The following is a 27,211-nucleotide window of genomic DNA, read 5'->3' as shown; positions in this document are numbered from 1 at the left end:
GTTCAACAGTGGATTTCATTTTCATTGGTTGATTCTGAAATGGATTTTATAGGGCCCTAGTGTAGTAGTTGTTAGCGCACTCACTACTGAGACTCACTGCAGCGCATACAAGCCTGGGTACTGTAACCATCTCTGATTGGCCAGCAGCCCAGGAAGGCGGCTTTCGGCAATTCTGATTGGTGAACTCAAACGATGAAGATGGAAAAAAACACCTCAGTATCTGAGGTTAGGTCATCACAGTAGTGAAAAGCTCAAAATCGATTCAGCATTAGCGTGAACACACGCTGCTCAGCACTGCTTCAGCGTGTGTGTTTATCACAGCAGCAGTAAATCATTAACAGTCTTCCTTCTCCTCCTCTGACCACAGAAATAGTTCATTTAAGACGATAGTTCATTGTTTTGTCTGACCGCTGCATCGCTTTAGGTCACAAACACGTCAGATCATCACATAAATGTGATACAAGGTGGTGTAACAGCTACTAAAAGTGAAACTGATTGTGAGCGCTCTACAGTTTATCTACATACTGGATTATCTATATACTGAACATAAATATATTAACTGTAATATTAACCTGCCTTCACTATGTTTGTTTTACCAGTGAGGTAGTTTGAGAGGGAGGAGAAAACTCCAACTCGCCCGTTTGGAGCTGACTTTTTACAAAATGTAGAATAACAATGGAGGGAGGAAACAGAACGTTTTCCACTTTGACCCTCTGAATAAATATTAATAATAATTTATTTAACGTCATCTACACACTAATTAAACCTCTTTACCATCAGTGTGAGGTGGACACGTTTTACAAGATCATTTTGATCAAAAGCAGCTGTATTTGGAGCAGCAGAAGTAACACTGGTCTCTAGGCAGCCCCCTAGTGGAGGGGTGGTGCTTTCCACATGTGGATCAGGACCTTTGTGTGTGTGAATCTGAGAAAAACTGTTGTGTTTGTCTCAAAAATAAATGCTAATGCTGACTGATCCACAAACGCACTTTACATAATTCACAAGCACAATTAAAGATTTACACATGATAATTCATGATAAATACACACAAATTATAAAACACGTGTAAATTGTGAATATATTTGTGAATATTTTTAAGACAAATCTCTCCCCGTATGAAGGAGCCGGTGACCGTTCCCTGTGGACACAGCTACTGCAGGACGTGTATCAGCAGCTTCTGGGATGGAGAGAAGGAGAAGGACGTGTACAGCTGTCCTCAGTGCAGACAGACGTTCACACCGAGGCCTGTCCTGATGAAGAACACCGTGCTGGCAGAGTTAGTGGACCAGTTAAAGGAGAGCAGACTCCAAGAAGCTGCTGGAGGTCCCAGCTTTGCTGCAGCTGAAGACGTGGCCTGTGATTCCTGCACAAAGAGGAAAGTGAAAGCCTTCAAGTCCTGTTTGAACTGTGTGGCTTCTTACTGTGAGGAACATCTTCAGCCTCATTATCAATCTGCTGCATTCAAGAGGCACAGACTAGTGGATCCCTCCAAGAAACTCCAGGAGAACATCTGCTCTCGACACGATGAGGTGATGAAGATGTTCTGCCGCACTGATCAGCAGTGTATCTGTTTTCTCTGCTCCATGGAGGAACATAAAGGCCACAACATTGTTTCAGCTGCAGCAGAACACACTGAGAGGCAGAGAGAGCTGCAGGAGAGTAGAGCTGACATCTACAAGAACATCCAGGACAGAGAGAAAGAGCTGCAGTTGCTTGAGGAGCAGCTGAAGAGCATCCAGCTCTCTGCTGATCACACGGTGCAGCACAGCCAGCAGATCATCACTGAGCTGATCCGTGTCCTCCACAGAAGAAGCTCTGAGTTGGAGAAGGAGGTCCGATCCAAGCAGCAGACTGAAGTGAGCGCGGTGCGAGCGCTTCAGGAGAAGCTGGAGCAGGAGATCAGTGAGCTGAAGAAGAGAGACGCTGAGCTGCAGCAGATCTCCACCACTGAGGACCACATCCAGTTTGTCCTCAGCTACAGCTCCCTGTCAGCGCTCAGTGTGTCCACACACTCCTCCATCACACACACACATCCTCACAGCTGCTTCCAGGAGCTCACAGAGCATCTCCACACCATCCTGATGGAGGACTGGACCAAAGTCTGTGGGACTGTGGAGAGAGTGAAGGTTCTACAGCTGCCAGAGCCCACGAGCAGAGCTGGATTCTTACAGTATTCACAGAAAATCACTCTGGATCCAAACACAGCTCAAAGATTCCTCAGATTATCAAAAGGAAACAGAAAAGTAACATTAATGTTAGACAATCCTGATCATCATCCAGACAGATTCACTGAGTGTCCTCAGGTCCTGAGCAGAGAGAGTCTGACTGGACGTTGTTACTGGGAGGTGGAGGTGGAGGTGAGAGAGGAATGTGTTAGTGTAGGGGTCGCATACAAGAGCATCAGTAGGAACTGTGAGTTTGGATCTAATGACAAATCATGGATGTTACAGTGTTATCATAACAAATACACTTTTATCCACAACAACATCTACACTAAGGTCTCAGGTCCTGTTTCCTCCAGGATTGGAGTGTACGTGGATCACACAGCAGCTACTCTGAGCTTCTACAGCGTTGGTGACACCATGACTCTGCTCCACAGAGTGAACACCACCTTCACTGAGCCGCTCCACGCTGGACTTTATTTTCCTTATTGTTTTCTATTTTTACAGGAGCAAATGCTGAGTTGTGTAAACTGTAACAGACCAGGTTTGTTTCTTCTTGCAGTTAAAGCAGGTTTGTTTCTGTAGAAGATGTGGTGAAGTCAAAGTGAAAGTGGAATCTAAAACATTCTATAAACCATGAAGACGCAGCGCTGCTTCACTTCCTGCTTCACTTCCTGCTTCCTTCCAGGGCTGGGGTCAATTACATTTTTCAGTTACAATTAAGTCTGCAATTACCCATGTTTAATTACAATTCAATTACGATTACAGTGACTGGCATTTTTTCCAGTTACAATTAAATTATAATTATTTTTTATCCTCAGAAAGTTCAATTACAATTAATCACAATTACTAAGTCTGAAATAAATAACCCCATAAAAGTTAACCTTCCTCTTGTGTTAGCTTTCTGTTAGCATCTCTAATGCTAACAGGTCCTAAATCAGCTGTAAAATACACTAAAAACTAATATCTATCATTTAATTTATTTCCTTTCTATTGATTACATTGTTAGGCTTCATAATCAATAAAAATATAGGTTTTAATATTTTTGGCGTGGGTTTCTGAGCTTTTTTTTGTGTCGGTATATATAGACTATTTTATTTTATTTTTAAAATGACTTCAAATGCACACAAAGCAGCTAAACACACACACACACTTAATTGTTTAGTGTATTTCATACACATGGCAATTAAATGTGCTTTACATGATTTAAGGTGCAACAGAATACATTAAAAGTATAAAAATCAACAAAAATATATGTATTTATTTTCATTATTAACATTATTAATAATAATTAAATTCAATCGAAATTATAATGATTTTGATCTCATAGAATAGAATAAAATCTTTATTGTTATTGCAACAGGTTCAATGAGATTTTAAAGTGTCGTCCAGTGCCAACACAATTATACAAATACAATAAATGATCAATAATAATGATCTAATCACAATTTATCCTTAATAATTTGTTTCTGGTGAGAATTTATATTAACTGTATGTGTCAAAATTAGCTTCTTTTTTTAATGATTTGTAAATAATTGTCATTGTAATCCTGCATATGTTTCATATGTTTGTGTTTTTTTTTTTCATTTGACATTATTATTTAGTTCTTGTTCTTTGTAAACTAGTGAAATTGTTGATAAAATGAGTAAAAATATCAATATTTCAATCTTTCTCTCATTGCTCTAATTTTACTCGTCCCTCCTTCTGATATTTTTACTCCACATTTATGTCATTTTTTTGCTTTCTTCATTGTTTGTTGGTTTTAACTTGGAGTCATAAATAATGTTAATGTTGTCTGAGGTGCACGAGCAGCAAAATAAATGGAGGTCTGAGTTAGTCATCATGTTCAGCAATGATGGGCAACTTTTATCACAAAAATATGAATGTCTGATTGGAGTCAAATGATCAACATTTATGTCAGTATTTAGAATAATGAACAATGTGAGCATTGATACATGAAAGATCAAAGGGTTTGTGTGTTTTTGTTTGTATTTTAGGAGTTCTTCTGGGTGTCATTTTATTGTTTTGTGTATTATGAGTCATTTTTAGGGACGTAAGAAAATACTCAACCAACGACTCCATTGGATCCTGATTTAAAAAATAAATAAATAATAATTCAAATCAAAGTTTGGGATGTAATAATGATCTTAACTCCTTTTATTTTGAAGACATAAAGATCATATTTTGGAGAAAAAACAGATTAATTAAAATATAGATTCTTATTATTTTTATTTAAATTGTTTAAACTAATATATTTTCTTCTTATAATCTTCTTACAAACTGTTTGAACTCATAAACCAAAATAAACTGCACATTTATCACCATGTAAAGTTAAACAAAAGCATACATTTTTTAAATTTCATTTCAAACTTATTTCAAATCTTAATTCAGTTTAAAAACAATAAACAATTTTCACAAAGTGGAATGAATCCAAACACTAATCACCAGTTGTTTTGTTGTTGTTTCTTCTGTTTTGATGATTAGCTATGGACTGTTTGTAAATATGTAGAATGTTTGTTTAATGATATATGGATAATTAACTGTATTATTAGTTGTGTAGGAGGATGAAATATTATTAATGGGTTATATAACTAAGAATATTAATTATGATTATTAATATTACTTCAAATTTTGCGGGGTGCCACTCCTTTTAACAGGAGAATTATGTCTACGTTTTTAGACTAGACTCATCAATGTGAAACCAGGGGAAAGTGAATTCTACCAGCAACATCTACACCATCATCACAGCTTTAATGAATCAGAGGAATCAAAGATTATGTTTAACCTTTTATTCAAAAGTCAACAATTAACACAGTCAAAATATCAATTGAAATGGGATAATTAAATCATGATGAAATGCATTTCTAGGCTAATAAAAGTGAGGATTATATGTAATAAAGTGAAATCACTATTCTAGGAGAATGCTAGTCTACTAAATATTGAATAAAAATGCAGGATACATATTCGAATAATAAGATCATAAAATCAAAGAATAAAATCATAAAATAAAGGGGAGACGAACAGACATGAATGAGATGAACTGTGTGTGGAACATGTTGTGAATGTGTGTAAGTTTGCAGTTATGGAAGTATGCATGTGATCTATTGTGGATGAAGTTGCTGATGAAAGTTCACTCCGGTACCTGAAAGATGATGTCAGGGTTGGACCTGGAATAATAAAAATAAATAAATAATAATTCAAATCAAAGTTTGGGATGTAATGATGATCTTAACTCCTTTCATTTTGAATACATAGAGATTATATTTTGGAGAAAAAACAGATTAGTTAAAATATAGATTCTTATTATTTTTATTTAAATTGTCAAGAATTGTTTAAACTAATATATTTTCTTCTTATAATCTTCTTACAAACTGTTTGAACTCATAAACCAAAATAAACTGCACATTTATCACCATGAAAAGTTAAACAAAAATACATATTTTTTTAAATTTCATTTTAAACTCAATTAAAATCTTAATTCAGTTTAAAAACAATAAATAAATAATTTTCACAAGGTGGAATGAATCCAATCACTAATCACCAGTTGTTTTGTTGTTGTTTCTTCTGTTTTGATGATTAGCTATGGACTGTTTGTAAATATGTAGAATGTTTGTTTAATGATATATGGATAATTAACTGTATTATTAGTTGTATATATAAAATAAAAAGCTAAATCAGTGATGAAAGGCGTAGGATTACAGTTTTTTTTTGGATTGCTAACAAGCATTGGTCCAAAGTGAAGTCACATGTTCAAAACTCTAACACAGTCTCCATATCCATCATGATCTCAGCTCAACAGTTCATCTCATCCTAAAAAGAGTTTCTCACCAACAAAACACTTCATACACGTCTGAAAAGAAGCTCATTCAACCACAACACTAGCAAATAAACACACTTTAGAAACACACAGTGTCACTCTGAGCACACTGAACTACTAAATACTAACAACAAAGAGCTTTACATCAAATACATCTTATCTTTCAATCTTTAATCATTCTTATCACTATTTATTATAAAACAACATTTTGCACTTTGATGGTTCTAAATGATTGTATATACAGTTATATATTACAATTAGACGATTGAAACAATTTACAGTAAAAACATTTACGTACTTCAGGACCTCACAACAAATATAAACATTATTCTAAACAGAAAAATGCAGAATCTCAGAATTCCAGGAGCAGAAAATAATTTACATCTACGTCACATCTTATGTCTTCTCTGCTGTTTTTATAACTGTAATCAATATATGTTCCAAACTTCCAGCTGATGTAAAGCAATAGATGACTTTATTTTATAAAATCTGGATCAATATCAGTAATTGTAGGATGTATGTAATGTCTATTGTTTCACTGGAAAATTATCATAATTGATGCAACTGTTGAACGCTGCAAGTGTGTGTGTGTGTGTGTGTGTGTGTGTGTGCGTGCGTGCGTGCGTGCGTGCGTGCGTGCGTGTGTGTGTGTGTGTGTGTGTGTGTGTGTATGTGTGCACCTTAAAGCAGCCTCAATAAGAGAGAGTCCATGATTGATCACATGATCAATCACTGTGGTCCTGATTTCATCAGAGCACAGCTCTGGGTCTTCCTCTCCTTCCTCCTCTTCCTCCTCTTCCTCTCCTTCCTCCTCTTCCTCCTCTTCCTTTCCTTCCTCCTCTTCCTCTCCTTCCTCCTCTTCCTCCTCTTCCTCTCCTTCCTCCTCTTCCTCTCCTTCCTCCTCTTCCTCCTCTTCCTCTCCTTCCTCCTCTTCCTCTCCTTCCTCCTCTTCCTCCTCTTCCTCTCCTTCCTCCTCTTCCTCTCCTTCCTCCTCTTCCTCCTCTTCCTTTCCTTCCTCCTCTTCCTCTCCTTCCTCCTCTTCCTCCTCTTCCTCTCCTTCCTCCTCTTCCTCCTCTTCCTCCTCTTCCTTTCCTTCCTCCTCTTCCTCTCCTTCCTCCTCTTCCTCTCCTTCCTCCTCTTCCTCTCCTTCCTCCTCTTCCTCCTCTTCCTCTCCTTCCTCCTCTTCCTTTCCTTCCTCCTCTTCCTCTCCTTCCTCCTCTTCCTCTCCTTCCTCCTCTTCCTCCTCTTCCTCTCCTTCCTCCTCTTCCTCCTCTTCCTTTCCTTCCTCCTCTTCCTCTCCTTCCTCCTCTTCCTCTCCTTCCTCCTCATCCTCTCCTTCCTCCTCTTCCTCCTCTTCCTTTCCTTCCTCCTCTTCCTCTCCTTCCTCCTCTTCCTTTCCTGGTCGCTCTTCCTACAACCTCATCAGCTGATCTTTGATCCTTACAGTCCAAGGAAAAAGAATCAGATCCACTCCGTTGTTTCTAATGAGTCCAAACACAGATCACCTGAATCACTTTCAGTTAACAACTATACTCAGCTGTGTTTGGAATTTATTCATTGTTTGATTTATTTTTATTATCAATATTTTTATATCATTTTCAATAGATTTCAATGTGTCTGCAGTAGACGTTCCCCATGTTTTCCCCTATCATTCTGTTTTGATTTTGTTTTTAACTGTTTGAACATTTGAAAAATGTGTTGTAAAAGTTTAGTGTTTAGCAGGTGGTGAACTAATAATAATAAATAAATTAATAATAAATAATAATAACTAGTGACTGAGGAAAGAGTTCATTAATTATGGTGACTGTGGTCACTGAATGTATAGAGGATTTTCACGGCACGTCATCATCCGGGAAGTCACCATTTTGGAGGTTAAACAGCAGGTTTACAAACAAGTAAATCACAACTTTTGAGAGGAAATAATGAACTATTGTTGTGTTATTGGCTGTACTAATCAGTCAGAACGTGAAAAACACGTAGAGTTTTATAGACGGCCAATAGTTATAACAGATCAGGAAAGAACAATGTCTGTATTTTATAGTCAGTAGTTCTACATCAGGAGAGCAGTGACATGAGACTAGCTCATCGTTGTTACACCAGTTGTTATTAATGTCTATGTAAACACCACCGTCCTCATCTCCTGTCTTATATTTAAATCCAGCTTCAGGTCCAGTTTGTTCTCCAGGGAACAGACATTAGAACACAGGATGGAAGGAAGCAGTGTTCTCTGAGGATTAGCTTTTAGCTTGGTTGCTAGCCCCGCTCCTGCTTCTGATCACACCGTTTACTCTGCTGGCGGACATCGCTGGTACGAAGCTCTGCTGCTCCACGGGTCGCTGGATGGAGCAATCTGAGGATTGAGGTCCAGAGTAGTCGTATCTAACAGACTTTAACTGTATGATTTGTCTAAATCTAAGATTTCCTGGTGGTCGTATACTATTTTAGAGTAACTACGCTGCAGGTTCACTGTGAAATTATTAGAACTGAATGAGTTATCTACCGATATATATCCGTTGCTAACGTGAGCCTCTGCAGCCGCTGCCGACCTCCAAACTTCTATAAGATTGAAGGTGTTCTGCTGTGTATGGGCTTGGTGAAATCCAGGTCGTTGATGATATCAGGATACATAATAGTCCAGATTTTTGCCTTGTAGATCCTGGTGTAGCTTTGCTAGCCACAAGCGCCTCCTTTCCTCTGATAACTAGTGAGAATGTTCTCCCTGATTTGTGATGATTTTTGGCATTCTATAAAATTCTAAATGTGTCTCACTGTTTGACTGATTGGTACAGCCAAAAACACGGCAATTGTTCACCATTTTGTCTCAAAATTTGGGATTTTCTTGTCTGCGTCCTGTTTGTAGACCTGCTGCTTTATCTCCAAAATGGACTGAGAGTTTTACAGACTGTTAGAGTTTTGAACATGTGACTTTTTCTTTCTGTTGTTGTAATTCATTATTTTTCTTTTTTTTTGTTTTCTAAACTTTTTTTTTTTTTAATAATAATTTTACATGTTTGAACTAAAGACCTTCAATCAATCAAAAAAAAAAAAAAAATTGTGAGTGTGTGTGTGTGTGTGTTGGGTGTAACCAGGAAGTGCTAACACACACCCTGCTGACTCACAGACAGTGAAATGGCGCAGAGACAGACAGAAACCCTCTCCTGCTCCGTGTGTCTGGAGCTGCTGAAGGTATGTGACACATGTGTTTATAGTGTGTGTGTGTGTGTGTGTGTGTGTGTGTGTGTGTGTGTGTGTGTGTGTGTGTGTGTGTGTGTGTGTGTGTGTGTAAATCAGGCTGTGTCTGAATATTCCCTCCTATCTCCTTTCCTGTCCACTTGTCCTAAACCCCATTGATGACATCACAGGGTTAAGGAAAGGTGTTAGGAGATTTACTAAAGTAGTTAGGGAAAGGCCATCACGTTGTTTTGACAATCAGACACACTTCCACTAGGTGATGTAATAATCTGACACTGAGGTTTAATCTAACACTGTCCTCTGAGCCTCTAACCACTGATATAATCTAAAATATCACAAGGTTTGAATGTAAATCAAAGTAAAAGAGGTTACCAGGCTACGAGGAACTAAAGTGAAACTAAAAGAACGTCACATTGAGAATGTTTGTTCACACTCACCTTCTACTCACTAATCAACATTAATCCAAAATAAATAAGTAGGATTTTATGAAATAGTTACATTTATACAAGACATAGTCCTACATAACATTGTAGACATACACATGTACAACCACACAAAGCATTTGTTATGGTCAATTATTATATTCATCATCATATCGTCAAATGTATGTTCATGTGTACAATTTGTCATGTTTTAATACATGACGACTCCATTACTCTTTACACTTTTGAACAGATTAAATAGTACAGATCGTATTATTCTCAGTGCAGCACAGTCTCTGCCAAGCCAGAATCTCTGCTCACATGCAGACATACACTGACGTACACACTTATCAAGACAGATAAAGACTGGAGCCAAACCTTCTCATTACATCTTCATCATCCTCCAACATTTCCACTATGGGCATCTGACTCCCTCCCTTTTGTCTCTCACTGTTGGGACCTTTTCTTATCTGTATAAAACCTTAAGCTGAAACTGTTAGAGGGCGCGGCACTTCCTTCGGACGTCCGCCTGGACGGACGCTAATTTTGTTTCATTTTGTTCCATCTTGTACCTTTTTTTCTTAGTTTAGAATAAACTTTTTTTATATAAAATCATCAATGCTTCTCCTGGACTCCATCATCATTCCTTCCTGAGCCAAGGAAGGGAGAAAGACGTGTTTTCAGCTCTCTCCGGGAAAGCTATACTCCCGTCTGATAACGCGACCTTGACTACCAGCGAGCAGCGACCAGCTGCATCTGAAGAGAGAAAACTGGGCCCAGACATGCCACCAAAAATGGAAGAGAACTTTAAGCTATTCAAAGAAGAGCTTAAAGAAATGATTAAGGACATGAAAGAGGAACTATCTATGAAGATGGAGAACATGACGAATGCCTTGGAGAAATCATTGAAAATACTGGAGAATGATGTCAAGGTACTGAAAGAAGAAAATGTAAAGAATGCAGAAAAGATAAAAACATTGGATGCGAGGGTTGAAGAACTGGAAAGAAAAGAAAGAGAAAAGGATGTCATCATCACGGGCCTAAAGATAAGGCCAAGGAGCTACGCCAGTGCAACAAGACAAACTGAGGATCAGACCAGCGAAGACGAAAAATCGATTGAAGAACAGGTGATTGATTACCTGGACTCGAAAGGCATTGAAGTGAACCCAGACAACATCAACAACTGCCAGCTGCTGCCAAAACGCAAAGACACCAGAGATGTGAAAATTACATTCACCAACGTGAAATATAAAGCTGAAATAATGAAACAAGGAAGAAAACTGGCCGGAACGATGGTGTTTATGAACGAGAACCTGACGAAGCAGAACGCAAGTATCGCATGGAAAGCACGCCAACTGAAGAAAGGAGGAAAAATTGTGAAAAACTGGACCAGAGGCTGCAGGATTTACATCACACCTCCAGGAGGAGAAAATGGAAAACCCGTTCTAGTCCAAAGGATGGAAGACCTGGAAAAATACGAATGAGGTGCCTAAAAGTCAAGAACACTGATAAAGGTCATGGATATGGACAGAATCACTAAAAATCATCCGCAACATCATCAACATCAACAACGGGAGATTAATCAAGTAGACGAAGTGGACCCAAACAACTTTTCACATTGGAAACAATACACGAACAGCCATTACTACACGGAGAATGACTTCAAAGTGGAAAATAAGAACGAAAAAGGTCTGTCACTTGTTCACTGTAATTGTCGCAGTATGTATGCAAATTTTGAAGACATTAAGGATTACATCTCTACATTGTATAGATTTGACATAATAGCACTGTCAGAAACTTGGATGAATGAAAAAAAAGGCATGGATTTTATGATAAAAGGATATAAATTTGTCTATAAGAACAGATTACATAAGCCAGGAGGAGGGGTAGCACTATTCATAAAAGAAAATATAGATATGGAGATAATAGAGTCTTTGAGTTTAACTGTGGAAGAAGTAATGGAATGTATAACAGTGAAAATTACAAGTCCAGAGGGACAAAAGATAATAATCTGCTGTTTGTATCGTGCACCTGACTGTAAAATAGACATATTTAATGAGAAACTAACCAAAATGATAGAAGAAATTAAAAATAAGAGATTACTGATATGTGGAGACTTCAATATAAACATTTTAAATCCTTTAAAAAATACACACATTGAAGACTTTGCCAATTGCATGTACACAAATGGATTAAAACCTCTCATAACGCAACCAACCAGAATTAATAAACACAGCTCAACACTGATAGATAACATCTTCACAAACATACAAAACACAGATGTAAAGAGTGGTATATTAATAAATGACATCTCTGATCATTTACCAATATTTATGATACTAAACGCAAAAGAGAAGAAGAACCGTGTAAATCATAACACACAGACATACAGGAGACTGGAAGGAGAAAAACAATTACAAAACTTTAAACAACAGATAAAAAGACAGACGTGGGAAAGTGTCTTCAAGGAAGAAGACGTGAACGTAGCATATGACACATTTACAGACACAATAACGACAATATACGATAAATGCTGCCCTTTGAAACAAATAACAACCAAAAGTAAAATAAACAATGTACCATGGATTAATAAGAAAATAGCCAACGTATGCAAAAAGAAAAACATACTATATAAAAAATATATAACAGAAAAAACATTAAAAGCAGAAATACGTTATAAAAAATACAGAAACAAAGTTAATAATTTACTTAGAGAAAAAAAAAGGGAATATTATGAAAAACAATTAAAAGAGAATAAAAACAAAAACAAAAAATTGTGGGAAATAATAAATAACATAACCATGCGCAAATGCAAAGAAAAAAATGCAGACCATTTTATAATAAACAATGTAAAAGAACACAATAAAAACATAATAGCACAAGAACTCAACAGTTTTTTCATTAATACTGGAAAAGACATAGAGAAAGAGATAAATAAACACCCAACACTTAAATGGAACCATTTTGACAATGAGAAGAAAGACATTGATAAGTATCTTGTACTCGAAGAAGTAACAGAAGCAGAGGTGGACAGAATAATCACTACCAGTACTTCAAAAAAATCCAGAGACGTTAATAATCTAACTATGAGTCTAATAAAAACCATAACAGCTGAAATAACCCCGCCACTAACATATATAAGTAATCTATCATTCAAGAATGGGGTATTCCCAGAAAAAATGAAAATTGCAAAAATCAGACCGATTTACAAGGGTGGAGAAAAATGTAATTTCACTAATTATCGACCTATATCAATATTACCACAACTGTCAAAAATTCTGGAAAAACTGTTCATGAACAGACTCGACAAATTTATAGAAGACAATAATATACTACATGAAGGACAATATGGATTTAGAAAAGGACGTTCAACAGCAATGGCTATAATTGACATCACGGAGAATATAAGAGAAGCATTAGAAAAAAAACTATTTGTATTTGGAATTTTTCTGGACCTAAAAAAAGCCTTTGACACAATTAATCATGATATTCTAGAAGAAAAACTTCAAAATTACGGAATAAAGCGTAACGCCTTAAAATGGATTAAAAGCTATATGACAAATAGGAGACAATATGTTGACTTTGAAGAACACACATCAAAATGCCAAACCATACAGTGTGGTGTTCCTCAGGGTTCAATTTTGGGGCCAAAACTGTTCATTCTATACATAAACGACATTTTCAAAGTCACCAATTGCCTAAAACTAACATTGTTTGCAGATGACACAACCATTCTATGCTCAGGCAAAGACATTAACACTTTAATAGAGTCAACAAATGAAGAACTATTAAAAATTCAAACATGGTTAGATGTAAATAAACTATCCCTAAACGTCAGTAAAACAAAATTCATTAACTTTGGAAAGAGAAAAAAAACAGGAGATATAAGACTGAAACTAAACAAAGAAATAATAGAACAAGTAAAAGAATATAGGGTACTTGGAGTGTGGATGGACGACAAGCTGACCGGGAAAAAACATATACAAATAGTTAAAAACAAAGTGGCCAAAAGCAGTTACATCCTATGGAAACTTCAACAAATCCTACATACCAAATCACTTAAAACAATATATTCTTCACTCATAGCATCGCACTTAAATTACTGCTCCGAAATATGGGGTAATAACTACAAAACGTATCTTGAACCACTATTTAAACAACAAAAAAAAGCTATAAGAATTTTACATAAAGTACCACACAACACACACACAAACGATTTATTTGAGAAGTCAAAATACCTAAAACTGCAAGAAATAATACACTATAACACACAAATACATGCATTTAGGGCTTCATCAAAAAAATTACCACATCAAATCCAAAAACGTTTCACTTACAATCAAAATCCCTACGAATTCAGACATAATAATGTGTTTAGACCAAACAGGATCATATCAAACGTTGGCAAACATAGTACTGTGTATAGAGCCATGAACCTCTGGAACAGCCTTGACAAAGAGACACAACAGTCAGATAATCTGAAACAATTTAAGAACAAAACGAGGAGGACATTTTTACACACATACAGATCTCAAGTCAACTCTCCATTGAACTCTACAGCAACGACATGGAACTCATCAACTGGTCATTGAGCACCATTGACAAAATCTTCTCAACGAGGCAATTGCTTCAGCACGAAATACCGTGTCCAAAGGACACATACCCAAGTGGATATGTCGTGGACGCACGAGGGAGAAGCCAGATGCTCTGTCTCTCCCAGCTGAAAGTGGAAGATGTGGAGGACATCTATCTGCTAGGAGTCATGATCTTTGGCCTGCTGATGATGGGGGTATGTGTCTGTGCATGTGCCTTTCTTTTTTTTTTTTTTTTTTTTTTTTTTTTTTTTTTTTTTACCTTGTCTGCACATGCTTTCGAAGGTTAACACTACAAGAAGTGCAATCTTTTGACAGCAATGCATATTTTATTATTGCAATTAAATAAATTTATTTATTTCATTGCATAATTGTGACCGTCACCAGCCCTCCCTAGGGAAGGGTAAGAAATACTTTATTAAAGGGAGGATGTAAAAAAGAGAGGGCAGTGTTACACCAAGGTGAGGGGTTGGAGGGGGGTGGGGAAGTTAGCAGGGAAGAGGGATACAAGATAGGATATGGAATGGGTGAGGAATAGTTTTAAGTGATGCGATGTGAAATTGTGGTTGTGTATATTGTGTTTATTGTTGTGTTGTCAAGCCAGTTTGGTGACCAGTGTGTGGTTTAGGAATAATGGTGGTGGCTGTGAACAGAGGAAGAGGTGAGTGGAAATTCCATAAAACAGGTATTTGGGAACAACGTGTCTAAGGTTGAGCCCAGTATGAGTGTTATCCCACAGCCCAAGGCCAGTGCATCCATGACAAATGTATTTCCGAGTACCGCCACTGCAAAACCCAAGAGCCGCCCCCGGGCCCGAAGAAGCAGTCAGGCCAGCAGCAAGAGCAGGCAGCCTAAGGGCCCCCGGCGACCACCCCACGGCCAAGCAGTCCCCCGAACGCCCCCAAGATCCCAAGCCGAGAGGCAGCCATCGCCCCCCCATACACACCCGAGAAAGCCCCAAGGAGCCAAGGACCCAGCGCACCACGCCACCGATCCCACCCGCAACCCCCAGACCCCCCACCCCATCGACCCCCCCACCCCCCCACCCCACCCCCGCGCCTAACCCCCCGAGGGGAGGGCCCAGAGAACTCCCTGCCCGAGGCCCCAGCGGAGGAGCCGAAGCCCACACCCAGCAGACGACCAGAACCGCGCCGAACAGGCAGCCAGTGGGCACCCGCCGGCGAGCCCAGAGCCAGCAGGGGCCCGACCCCAGGCCAGAAGGACCCGGAACGAATGCAGCACCAGGAGCAGCCCGCCCAGGGAGGACGACCACACCCCAAGCCGCATAAGGCACCAGGGGGCCGCTGGGAGTCTCCCCGCCGGCCCCCAGGCACCCCAACCTAGCCCCCCACGGCGCCCCAGATCACCCTTCACTGATGCCGCCCGCGCCACGAGCTTCAGTTCTTTTTTTTTTTTTTAAAGCCAGGGCCCCCTCCAAGGGCCAAGCCAGACCGCCCCGCCGGGATGTGGCCCCCTATTCCGGCCCCCGACACCCTACCTCACGGGGCACTGCCCAAGCAGGGGCCGTACCAGTAGGTACGCAAGGGCGCGGCACGCGCCACCCGCCCCGAAAGACCCCCGCCAGGACCGGCCCGGCCAGCAGGCCAAGCACCCCGGGACCCAGGAGCACCCCCCGGGACCAGGACCCCCCAAGGGCAAGCCCCCGGGCCAAGCCCCCCGGGACGCATCCCCCACCCCCGCCCGGGACCCGGCCACGGCCCAGCAGGACCGCACAGCCCCGGACAGCCCACGGCCAGCAGCCCAGGGCCCGCCGCCCCCCGGACAGCGCCAGCCACAGAGCAGCGCCCCCCGCCGGCCCGCGAGCAACCGGCGATCCCCACCGCGGGGACGGAGGCACCCCAATGGCACACATCAAGTGCGGGACAGCAGCCCCCAGCCAAAGATGCCCCGGACCCACCCACCAGTCCGCAAATGGCAGGATAGACCCACCAGGCGGCCGACAGCAACCTCCACCACCGGAACAGCTAGCGCCGCCCCCCAGTAAACAGCATCACCCCGAGGCGCCAAGCAACCCCGCCCCAACCCCGGCGAGGACACCAGCACCCCCCCAGCACACCCACCCCCCAAACCGGCGAGGCAGGCCGCCCCAGGCCCGCACACCGCGGGGCCCGCCCCCAAGGCCACCAGGAGACAAAGCAAGCACCAAGCCACACCCAAGGGGGAGAGGCACCCCCGCGCCCCACCCGGCCGACACAGCCCGGAAAGACCCCGCAAGGAGAGACCCCGGCAAAGCCCCCCCGAGACCCACCGCCACGCCCGACCGCACCATCTTGATGTGCTTTTGCTCTATGCAGTGGCCCAGCCACCAACAGAGGGGCCAGGCCCCCACCGGAGAGGCCCAAATATGTGTACCAACCCACCACCCTGTTATGGTGCCTCTCCATTCCCCAATGGAGAGGCACTTCCCGATCCCCTGTGTGAATGTGTGTGTTTGGTGAATGTATGGGGTGTAATTAAAAGAAGGGGGATGGAGGGGAGCGGTGCTCCCCCTCCAGCCTCTGTGGATTTATGTGTATGTGGTGTAATAGGCCGGAGGGTGTAAATGATGATACACCCTCCGGGGGGTGACATGTTGAGATGCGATTAAAATTGGAGGGATTAGTAGGGCAACTAGAGGTGGGAGGGCCGCCCCCACGCCACTACATAGTAACACAGGTGGCGGCCCCCTCCACCCCCAGCCCCACCATCCAGCCCCCCAAGGGTTGGGTATTGGTGTGTGGTGCATGTGCCTTTCTGATGGATCGTAAGCTGAGGCGACTCTCAGAGGATACGAAGGTTCTCAGAGAGAAGAAGAACTTCACGTTTGGAGAGTTGGAGGAACGTAAACAACGACTGGAAAAGAAAGCTCGTGGAAATACGGGGGAAAAAGACTGTGATGAGGAGTAACAACAGGAACAATGACTGCAGACGAGAACACATCACAAAAAAAAAAAAAAAAAAAAAAAAAAAAAAAAAAAAAAAAAAGGGAAGAAACGAGGTTGGATGTAAAATTATCTGTGTTCAAATTAGGGGACAGATCTAGATAAGCATAATGCTTTTTTCCGTCGCCCTTTCCGGCATGAAAAAAAAAAAAAAAAAAAAAAAAAAAAAAAAAGATGTGATTTTGCTCTGAATGTCAAATGAATTTCTGTGAATGCAACCATGTCGGAAATGAACTGAATAAATAAATAAATAAAATAAAATTCAACCAGAGCAATAAATCATGTCTCCAAATGAGGTCAACCGTAAATTCAGCCGTAACAATTGGCGTCGACGAACTGAATCCATCTTCTGCTCTGTGGGGCATCGACCGTGGACCAGCACTGGGTCGACACACTTGAAGCCCCGGGGCTGGCCCGCGGTGGTCCGCCCTCGGACAGAGACTGGAGCACGAACCATCGGTTGAACCTCAAACACCAATTCGGACTAAGGTAAAGCTGCCTTTATAAACATATATATATAAATTTTCATTTACATATATATTCGCTCTGTGTTGATTTTTTTTGGAACCAGTCAAGCATTGTATTGATTTTCAGCTTTGAGCTTTGATTTTGATCCTCAGCTGTTCTGTGTTTTGACAGTGAATAGAGAGAAGGGCTCAAATGGTTGAAGTTCTTTGCTTTATAATGCTGTAGGTTCTCTCTGGTTTTCTTCGGGCTCGGATATTTTGTTTAGGCATCGGGTGCGGCTGGTCATTATTTACTTTGGCTTTGTTCGGACACCCACAGCCTGTGAGGTCCTGACCATAGATAGACGGGCAACCAAAGTTTCCAAAACATCCCAGCGGTGCCATGATCTGAGTTCACCTCTGTACCTTTGTTTTTATTTTGCGAATGGTTGTTTGGCTTTAAGGCTCTCATTTTGGAGAGAGCCGGCTTTGGTTTTTTTTGGTTTTTTTTTTTTTCTTCTTCTCTCTCTCGACACACACACACACACACACACACACACACACACACACACACACACACACACACACACACACACACACAAGAGAGAGAGAGGGAAGTGCGCGCACGCACACGCACAGGCACGCGCACGCACAGAGAGCCAAACGCACCCACGCAGAGAGAGAGAGAGGGAAGCGCGCGCACGCACACGCACAGCCACACCCATCCCAAGAGAGGGAAAGAAAAGACACACACACACACAAGAGAGAGAGGTGGCGCCCCTCACTGGCCAGTTTAGTGCACTACACACTTGTGACACAACATTGTGATTTCTAACTTCTCCCCTGCCTACAGAATAGTGCCATTACACACAGACACTATTTTTATTTTAATTTTAAATTTTATTTTGATTTCATGTTTGATGGGTTCACTCTAAAATGAATATGAGCAACACACACTCAAACACACACACACAGATGAATACAGTATTTCATTTTATTTTATTTTAATATTACTGTTATCATCATTATCATTTTTTTATTATTATTCTATTGTTAGCTTTGTGGTTGCCCCCCCTGAAGAAACGACATCTTCAATGAAAGAATGAAATCACCTTCAACTCTTACGCTAATGAAATGTCAACATCATTCAAAGGACCAAGCATCAGAAGGAAATGGACAATCAAAGGTGTGTGACCTTTCAGGACTCAAGGACTCAACTCCCATTCAGCAAAGCAATGCTGAAATAACTCGCTCAGTCCCAAGTCAACTCTTCATCGTCTATGAATGGGCCGCATGCTGGGATTAACACATCCTGCCCCATCATCAAAGACTGAGAACCTGTGGGCGTCGGAGTGGACACTCCCCCACCAATGAGTTGCGAGTTAAACGCCACGACTACTGCCTGAATGATGGGCAGCAACTGCAGACTGGTCACACGTCTGCTGGATATCTTCACCAAAAAAAGACACTGTTTCAAAAGCCACAAGGATACCAAGCCACAAGAAGTCCACCACAGCCTTTGGTGGTAGTGCTAAATCACTTTAGCCTTGAACTTTGGCATGGAGGGGGACAACTAGCAAATAGCCAACAAGCTTCTCCTTCGCACAATACTAACCCCTCTATCTTCTGACTGTGGACTAGATTATTTTGTTTTCATTTATACTCTCACACGCAGACAGACCAGACATACAGTCACACACCCACATTCATAACTATGAGAAACACAGGACCACCAGAACTTCACACAGAACCCTTCTGTTTGCCACATGATACCATGTGTGCCCATCATTTATCTTTGCTTTTATTCATTATGTTGCTCATTTATTTACACTGCTTTTGCCTTTATGAGAAAAGAACAAACAAAGGGGAAGAAAATAGTGTTACTGATAAGGTTGTTTTTGTTTGCTTTTCTTTCATTTATTTTCTTGATTGAGGGGAGGCCCCCACAATGCAAGATATGGTTACATCCGCTGAAGAAAGAGCCCTCTGTTGCCTCAGCTTTTGGAGCTGAAGTTTTAATTTTTTATTATTTTATTGGCCATGATTTTTTTTGAGCTCACACATTTTTCTCCTTTGTTATTTCTGAACGATTCTTCTTTTTCTCTTTTGTTTTTACTCAATTTCAGGAAAATTGAGACAGAGATTGAGGACTGCAGCCTCAACCAAGTTTACATTTTGACATTTTTTGACCGATACCCTCGTAAAAAATCTGTACCTTACCCTTTTTGAAGCTGCTTGCGACAGACAGCCTAGTTCAACATTCATTGTTTTCATTTTGCGCGCCTCCCCCTTACCGCGTCGGACTGTCTGGCCGGCCCAAAGCCACTCGACAGCAGGGGGGGGTACCAAATTTTTCCTGAGAAAACTGTCCCATTAGTTGCTATGAGCACATAGGCAATTACTTTTCAAACAAGAAGTCCTGGTTTAATGTGCAGAAAAAGGATAAACCTTGCTAGGGAAAGCGCTCTTCGGGGGATAGTGGTCCACCTGATTTGATACATGCTTGGTAACCGAAGACCGTTCTGAACAAATTTCTACGTCCTCTTAGAGTGAGGGTTAAGAGAGGTTGCGTGCTCCGTTCAATGTTGAGTGATATTAGAGGTGCCCAGAAAGTCCTGACAGTCTGCGTTGGTTTATAATTCTCCTGCTAATTCGGAGGGTTTTTTTTAATCTCCGGAGTAACGAGTGGTCGAGTTTGAAATTCTCCCTAGCTTTATATTTGCATAAAGACACAGGTCGAGAGGTTACCCTTCCCCCATACTCCTCCCAACTTTATATTTTTCTTAAAGTCAGAAGTTGGAAGGTTCCCCTGGAAATTCTCCCTAGCTTTATATTTGAATAAAGACACAGGTCGAGAGGTTACCCTTCCCCCATACTCCTCCCAACTTTATATTTTTCTTAAAGTCAGAAGTTGGAAGGTTCCCCTGGAAATTCTCCCTACTTTATATTTTCATAAGGCAAGGTTGAGAGGGTCTCCGGCTAATTCAGATATTTGTTTTAAGTTTCTGGAATTTGCAGCTGTTGAGAGTTTCCCCCAGGTTCGGTACCGGGGTTGAGTTTGTTGTTAGGCATGGCCATGCGATTCCTGCCTGATCAGCAGATGAGCAGACTGTCAGTACTGCAAGGGACAATACTCTAAGTGTAGACTCCGCCAGGGCGGAAGTAAAAAGGAGCGTACCTCTTAGTAATCAGATGATACCAGTAAAAAGCAATTAATTAACACTAAAAGGTTGCCAAGCATGGGGGGGCAATAAGAGCTCATTGACCCCGAGAGAGGAGGTGGACTGGCTATCGCCGCTGGTGGGTTAGATGAGACCTATATTCCACTTAGACACTGCAGCAAAACCTTGTGAATGCATGGACGTGAAAATTGAGGCATGAACGTGTGCGGTGCATGAGTGACTGAATGATGACACGTTACGTATGCCTGAGAGAACCGCGTTGTGAGTGCGAATGTGCCGTGGACATGTCATTGAGTGATTGACCGATGAATGGCTGTTCGACTACACATGTTCCTCTGTTTCACCTTCCTTTCCTCCTGGGTTTTGATGCACTAGATCTTCTCCCTGTTTTTACCAATTATGTAGAGGGGTGTTCAGAAAACACTGCTGCTTGTTAAAAGAACTATGGTTTTAGGCCTTCTAAAAAGTTTACCAGGTTTTAAAGGTTTTTTCTGGGTGTTTAAAAACACCAAACGACATTTTTTATATATGATACCACTTTCAGTGGAATGACTGGCTTTGACCTTGACTGACCTTACTGTTCATGTTCAGTGTCCATGTTTTTTGTTGTTATATGTGTATACTCGTTGTGGTGTGCACTTGTCTATGTCTTCGTCCTAGTTGTTGTTATTGTGTAGCTTTTTCCAAAATACAGGTCGCTGGCTGTATACTCAAAGGAGACGAATCAGATCCAACTAAAGAAAAGAGATATTTTAAATTATTCATTTAAGTCTTAATGTTTTCCTCTCTTTCTGTTTCTGAGTGTTTCCTAACAGACAATGCCACCGCCTTCTCGACTCCGATCCTACCTCTTCGCCGCCATGCCTGGTCACTGCTCTTATGATGAAGGATGAGAATTAAAGGGAAGTATTGTCCATAACTGTAACTGGGAAGCAAAGGGGAAATAGATTGAAATAGACACGTGACAATATGACATATTGTGGATGTTCTAACATAATATCTATTCCAGAGACTACAGAGACTTCCAATCTAACTGCAAAAGTGGGGACAGATCTTCAAATTTCCAAAAGGAGCGTACAGTTGACCCTGGCTTTGACCTTTTAAGGCTGAGGAGGAGGAGGTCGAGGAGGTTGGAGGGCACAAAGGCAGGCGGACACAAGAGAGAGGAAAATGGAGACACATCCAAAATGATCAGATAAGTGATTTTCCAATGATATTTATCATATGGTTTTAAGAATCCAAATGTATTCTTATGTAAAAAGGGAAGGGAGCGGGCCAACGTCCCTCTGATTTTTGATTTATATTTTATCATAGGAAAATAATATACCCCAAAACCCTCCAACTATTTTCTTCTTGTTCCAACAGCACTTAGCGTGCAAGACCATAAAACACCTTCACTGGGTTTAGACACGTTTAAGGGAAAAATTAAGGGTTCTCAACATTGGGTTGGTGGCCCAATCTGGGTCGCCTGAGATTTAAAAAGGGTCCTCCTGAAATTCTTGATAATTGATTGAAATAAGAGATAGTTTAAAGTTAAGTAACTTCCAAGCATTTAAGGAAGCTCTCCAAACCGTGCTGGGGCTCGTCACCCCTACGAATGGGATAAATACAGAGAGCAAAAGACAATATGATTGTTCGACTCAACTTAACTTTAATTCTGTCTAACCTTAAAGGGCCAATAATCTTGCTAAACTCTGGTTCAGACACAGAATAGGAGACACTTTTGCCACCAATTGACCTTCAAAATTAAGTAAATTACATCTCAAATAATAATTATGAGGGAAATGAATGAAATAAATGAACTGACAAATTCAGCTCTATAAAAGAATTAGGCTATGTAATTAGGTGTGGAGTGTTAACATTATTCAGAATAAATAAAGGATAGAATAAGATTTCTCCTTCACAAATAAGAGATAGAAAAATAAAACAAACAATTTAAATAAATAAATAACATTATTTATTTATTTGGTTAAACTCATTTAGCTTTCTCACATCTCCATGTCTCCCAATTGTATGTATTCATCTTGAGAAGACATGTAATCACACTCCACACTTCTCCGTCTGACTTGCATGTACTTCTCCGTCTGACTTGCATGTCCTTCTCCGTCCGACTTGCATGTCCTTGTAAACAGTGGTTCTCAAATTGTTGCTTCTCACCAGGTAAGTAGACGTACCACAGTTTGAGAATCACTGAAACTCCAGCTGTGCTTCTTCTTACTCCAGGAAAAGAAAATCGAATTAATACTTCCTGCTTTTCTTTCAGCCTCATATTTTCCCACTCGCGTGCGAATGGGCTACAGAGCTAGCATGGCTAAAAGCTCACTAACCCACACCTAACCATTGTGTGATTGTGCAGCAGCACCTTTTAGGATCTGAAAAGCTCTCAGATCCTGACCTCTGACCTGTCTCTGCCTTCCTGGCCATACTAACTATTCATTTAGTTAGTTAACTAAACCTAACACCCCTAAAACTTTTATTCTATTCTATTCTATTCTATTCTGTTCTATTCTGTTCTATTCTCTGTTTTGTTTTGGGTGAGTTTTGTTTTGGTGTTTCCCCCGCCCCCCCCCCCTTTTTTTTTTCTGTTCAGGTACCAGCTAAAGCCTACCAGGTACCAGCTAAAGCCTCAGTAGTGGGATCGCGCCTGTGTTCAGGTACCAGCCAATCCCAAGAGTTCTGTTTCGGTGTTTTTCCCCCCCTTCTGTTCAGGTACCTTCCGATCCCAAGAGAGGTTGCCAGGTGTGTGGAGACTACCCTTCCTCAGACAACAACCAATCATCTACAACGCCGACCGAAATGAACGACCCACACGGCAGTGAAGGTCGCGGAGCGGGCGACATGGATCCAAGATGATTGCCGACACCAGCTGATGCTGAGACGGAGGCTGACCGAACAATGAAGGGGGAACCGACAAGGCCACTGAGACACACACAAGAAAACGCTCTAGAACAAGGGCCTAGCTTTGTTTATAAGCCACACCAAATGCTCATAGCTAGGTTGAGGGCGGACAACCTCACACCTAGCTGCAGGAATACAGTCATAAACCCTTCTGCTACGATTGAGGAAAATACTCAAGGTTCTTCACTCATGATGCCGCCAATCAAGTGCGGTGATTTTAACCATGGCTATTGGTTACCCCAGTTACCACTGAACTCAGCCGATGAAGACGAGTGATGTCCTTGATGCAAATGATGATTTTTGCTTATCTAGATGTAATAAAGGATGATTTTTGATGATTCATGCCATTGATAATAATGATGAAGTTTTTTTTAAGGTTTATTTCCACATTTTTCTTGATATATCTGTGCCTCACAAAAGAAGAATATATCCAATGTATGACAATAACGATGCTAATGGTTAACCCTGACAGACAGCAAAGGTGGAATATAATAATTTTGTTTCTTGATTTGGTCGTTGAGGCGACCAAAAGTGGGGAATGTTATGGTCAATTATTATATTCATCATCATATCGTCAAATGTATGTTCATGTGTACAATTTGTCATGTTTTAATACATGACGACTCCATTACTCTTTACACTTTTGAACAGATTAAATAGTACAGATCGTATTATTCTCAGTGCAGCACAGTCTCTGCCAAGCCAGAATCTCTGCTCACATGCAGACATACACTGACGTACACACTTATCAAGACAGATAAAGACTGGAGCAGAACCTTCTCATAACATCTTCATCATCCTCCAACATTTCCACTATGGGCATCTGACTCCCTCCCTTTTGTCTCTCACTGTTGGGACCTTTTCTTATCTGTATAAAACCTTAAGCTGAAACTGTTAGAGGGCGCGGCACTTCCTTCGGACGTCCGCCTGGACGGACGCTAATTTTGTTTCACTTTGTTCCATCTTGTACCTTTTTTTCTTAGTTTAGAATAAACTTTTTTTATATAAAATCATCAATGCTTCTCCTGGATTCCATCATTCAACCAGAGCAATGAATCATGTCTCCAAATGAGGTCAACCGTAAATTAAGCCGTAACACATTCTTAGGTGAATGAAATATGTTGAATAAAAATAATGAGGTTTATTTTCCCAAACTCATCTGTTTTTTGTAGTTTTAGCCTCTGAAAAGTCACTTTCAGAGCGCTCCTAACTCGCCCGTTTGGATCTGACTTTTTACAAAATGTGTAATAACAATGGAGGGAGGAAACAGAACGTTTTCCACTTTGACCCTCTGAATAAATAATAATAATAATTTATTTAACGTCATCTACACACTAATTAAGCCTCTTTACCATCAGTGTGAGGTGGACACGTTTTACAAGATCATTTTGATCAAAAGCAGCTGTATTTGGAGCAGCAGAAGTAACACTGGTCTCTAGGCAGCCCCCTAGTGGAGGGGTGGTGCTTTCCACATGTGGATCAGGACCTTTGTGTGTGTGAATCTGAGAAAAACTGTTGTGTTTGTCTCAAAAATAAATGCTAATGCTGACTGATCCACAAACGCACTTTACATAATTCACAAGCACAATTGAAGATTTACACATGATAATTCATGATAAATACACACAAATTATAAAACATGTGCAAATTGTGAATATATTTGTGAATATTTTTAAGACAAATCTCTCCCCGTATGAAGGAGCCGGTGACCGTTCCCTGTGGACACAGCTACTGCAGGACGTGTATCAGCAGCTTCTGGGATGGAGAGAAGGAGAAGGACGTGTACAGCTGTCCTCAGTGCAGACAGACGTTCACACCGAGGCCTGTCCTGATGAAGAACACCGTGCTGGTAGAGTTAGTGGACCAGTTAAAGGAGAGCAGACTCCAAGAAGCTGCTGGAGGTCCCAGCTTTGCTGCAGCTGAAGACGTGGCCTGTGATTCCTGCACAAAGAGGAAACTGAAAGCCTTCAAGTCCTGTTTGAACTGTGTGGCTTCTTACTGTGAGGAACATCTTCAGCCTCATTATCAATCTGCTGCATTCAAGAGGCACAGACTGGTGGATCCCTCCAACAAACTCCAGGAGAACATCTGCTCTCGACACGATGAGGTGATGAAGATGTTCTGCCGCACTGATCAGCAGTTTATCTGTTTTCTCTGCTCAGTGGAGGAACATAAAGGCCATGACATGGTTTCAGCTGCAGCAGAACACACTGAGAGGCAGAGAGAGCTGCAGGAGAGTAGAGCTGACATCTACAAGAACATCCAGGACAGAGAGAAAGAGCTGCAGTTGCTTGAGGAGCAGTTGAAGAGCATCCAGCTCTCTGCTGATCACACGGTGCAGCACAGCCAGCAGATCATCACTGAGCTGATCCGTGTCCTTCACAGAAGAAGCTCTGAGTTGGAGAAGGAGGTCCGATCCAAGCAGCAGACTGAAGTGAACGCGGTGCGAGCGCTTCAGGAGAAGCTGGAGCAGGAGATCAGTGAGCTGAAGAAGAGAGACGCTGAGCTGCAGCAGATCTCCACCACTGAGGACCACATCCAGTTTGTCCTCAGCTACAGCTCCCTGTCAGCGCTCAGTGTGTCCACACACTCCTCCATCACACACACACATCCTCACAGCTGCTTCCAGGAGCTCACAGAGCATCTACACACCATCCTGATGGAGGACTGGACCAATGTCTGTGGAACTGTGGAGAGAGTGAAGGTTCTACAGCTGCCAGAGCCCATGAGCAGAGCTGGATTCTTACAGTATTCACAGAAAATCACTCTGGATCCAAACACAGCTCACAGACACCTCAGATTATCAGAAGGAAACAGAAAAGTAACATTCATGTTTGAAGATCAGCTCCATCATCATCATCCAGACAGATTCACTGTGTGTCCTCAGGTCCTGAGCAGAAAGAGTCTGACTGGACGTTGTTACTGGGAGGTGGAAGTGAGATGGGTTGGTGTAGGGGTCGCATACAAGAGCATCAGTAGGAACTGTGAGTTTGGATCTAATGACAAATCATGGATGTTACAGTGTTCTCATAACAATTACACATTTATCCACAACAACATCTACACTAAGGTATCAGGTCCTGTTTCCTCCAGGATTGGAGTGTACGTGGATCACACAGCAGCTACTCTGAGCTTCTACAGCGTTGGTGACACCATGACTCTGCTCCACAGAGTGAACACCACCTTCACTGAGCCGCTCCACGCTGGACTTTATATTCCTCGTTCTTTTGCATTTACAGGAGCAAATGCTGAGTTGTGTAAACTGTAACAGACCAGGTTTGTTTCTTCTTGCAGTTAAAGCAGGTTTGTTTCTGTAGAAGATGTGGTGAAGTCAAAGTGAAAGTGGAATCTAAAACATTCTATAAACCATGTAGACGCAGCGCTGCTTCACTTCCTGCTTCACTTCCTGCTTCACTTCCTGCTTCCTTCCTACCAGGGCTGGGGTCAATTACATTTTTCAGTTACAATTAAGTCTGCAATTACCCATGTTTAATTACAATTCAATTATGATTACAGTGACTGGCATTTTTTCCAGTTACAATTAAATTATAATTATTT

At 41.3% G+C, this 27,211-nt stretch overlaps 2 protein-coding genes across 3 annotated transcripts in view; both read left to right on the top strand.

Annotated features, from left to right (window-relative positions):
* Positions 1-27,211, top strand: part of LOC114470312 (tripartite motif-containing protein 16-like) — a 30,003-nt gene extending 2,792 nt beyond the window's left edge. The window contains exons 2-3 of one of the 2 annotated variants that reach the window (XM_028458454.1): positions 1,122-2,786; positions 27,010-27,211. In XM_028458454.1, the coding sequence (XP_028314255.1) occupies positions 1,122-2,747 (1,626 nt within the window). In that variant the 3' untranslated portion in view covers positions 2,748-2,786; positions 27,010-27,211. Of the gene's footprint in view, positions 1-1,121; positions 2,810-27,009 lie in introns of those variants that run through there. The other variant, XM_028458445.1, reaches the window with a different exon arrangement.
* Positions 9,096-27,024, top strand: LOC114470322 (tripartite motif-containing protein 16-like). The gene is made up of 2 exons (XM_028458468.1): positions 9,096-9,165; positions 25,353-27,024. The coding sequence occupies exons 1-2, from the start codon at positions 9,109-9,111 to the stop codon at positions 26,919-26,921; spliced, it is 1,626 nt and encodes a 541-aa protein (XP_028314269.1). The 5' UTR covers positions 9,096-9,108; the 3' UTR covers positions 26,922-27,024.

The sequence above is a fragment of the Gouania willdenowi genome, chromosome 1 (genome assembly GCF_900634775.1).
Source record: "Gouania willdenowi chromosome 1, fGouWil2.1, whole genome shotgun sequence".
Taxonomy (NCBI): Eukaryota; Metazoa; Chordata; class Actinopteri; order Blenniiformes; family Gobiesocidae; genus Gouania; species Gouania willdenowi.
This window is presented reverse-complemented; position numbering and strand designations above follow the sequence as displayed.

Bases quoted from the DNA above. Each gene is read 5' to 3' on its own strand.
- LOC114470322 (XM_028458468.1), top strand. From the start codon at position 9,109: ATGGCGCAGAGACAGACAGAAACCCTCTCCTGCTCCGTGTGTCTGGAG. The intron at 9,166-25,352 runs GTATGTGACACA...CCCCGTATGAAG, and splicing joins TGTGTCTGGAGCTGCTGAAG to GAGCCGGTGACCGTTCCCTG.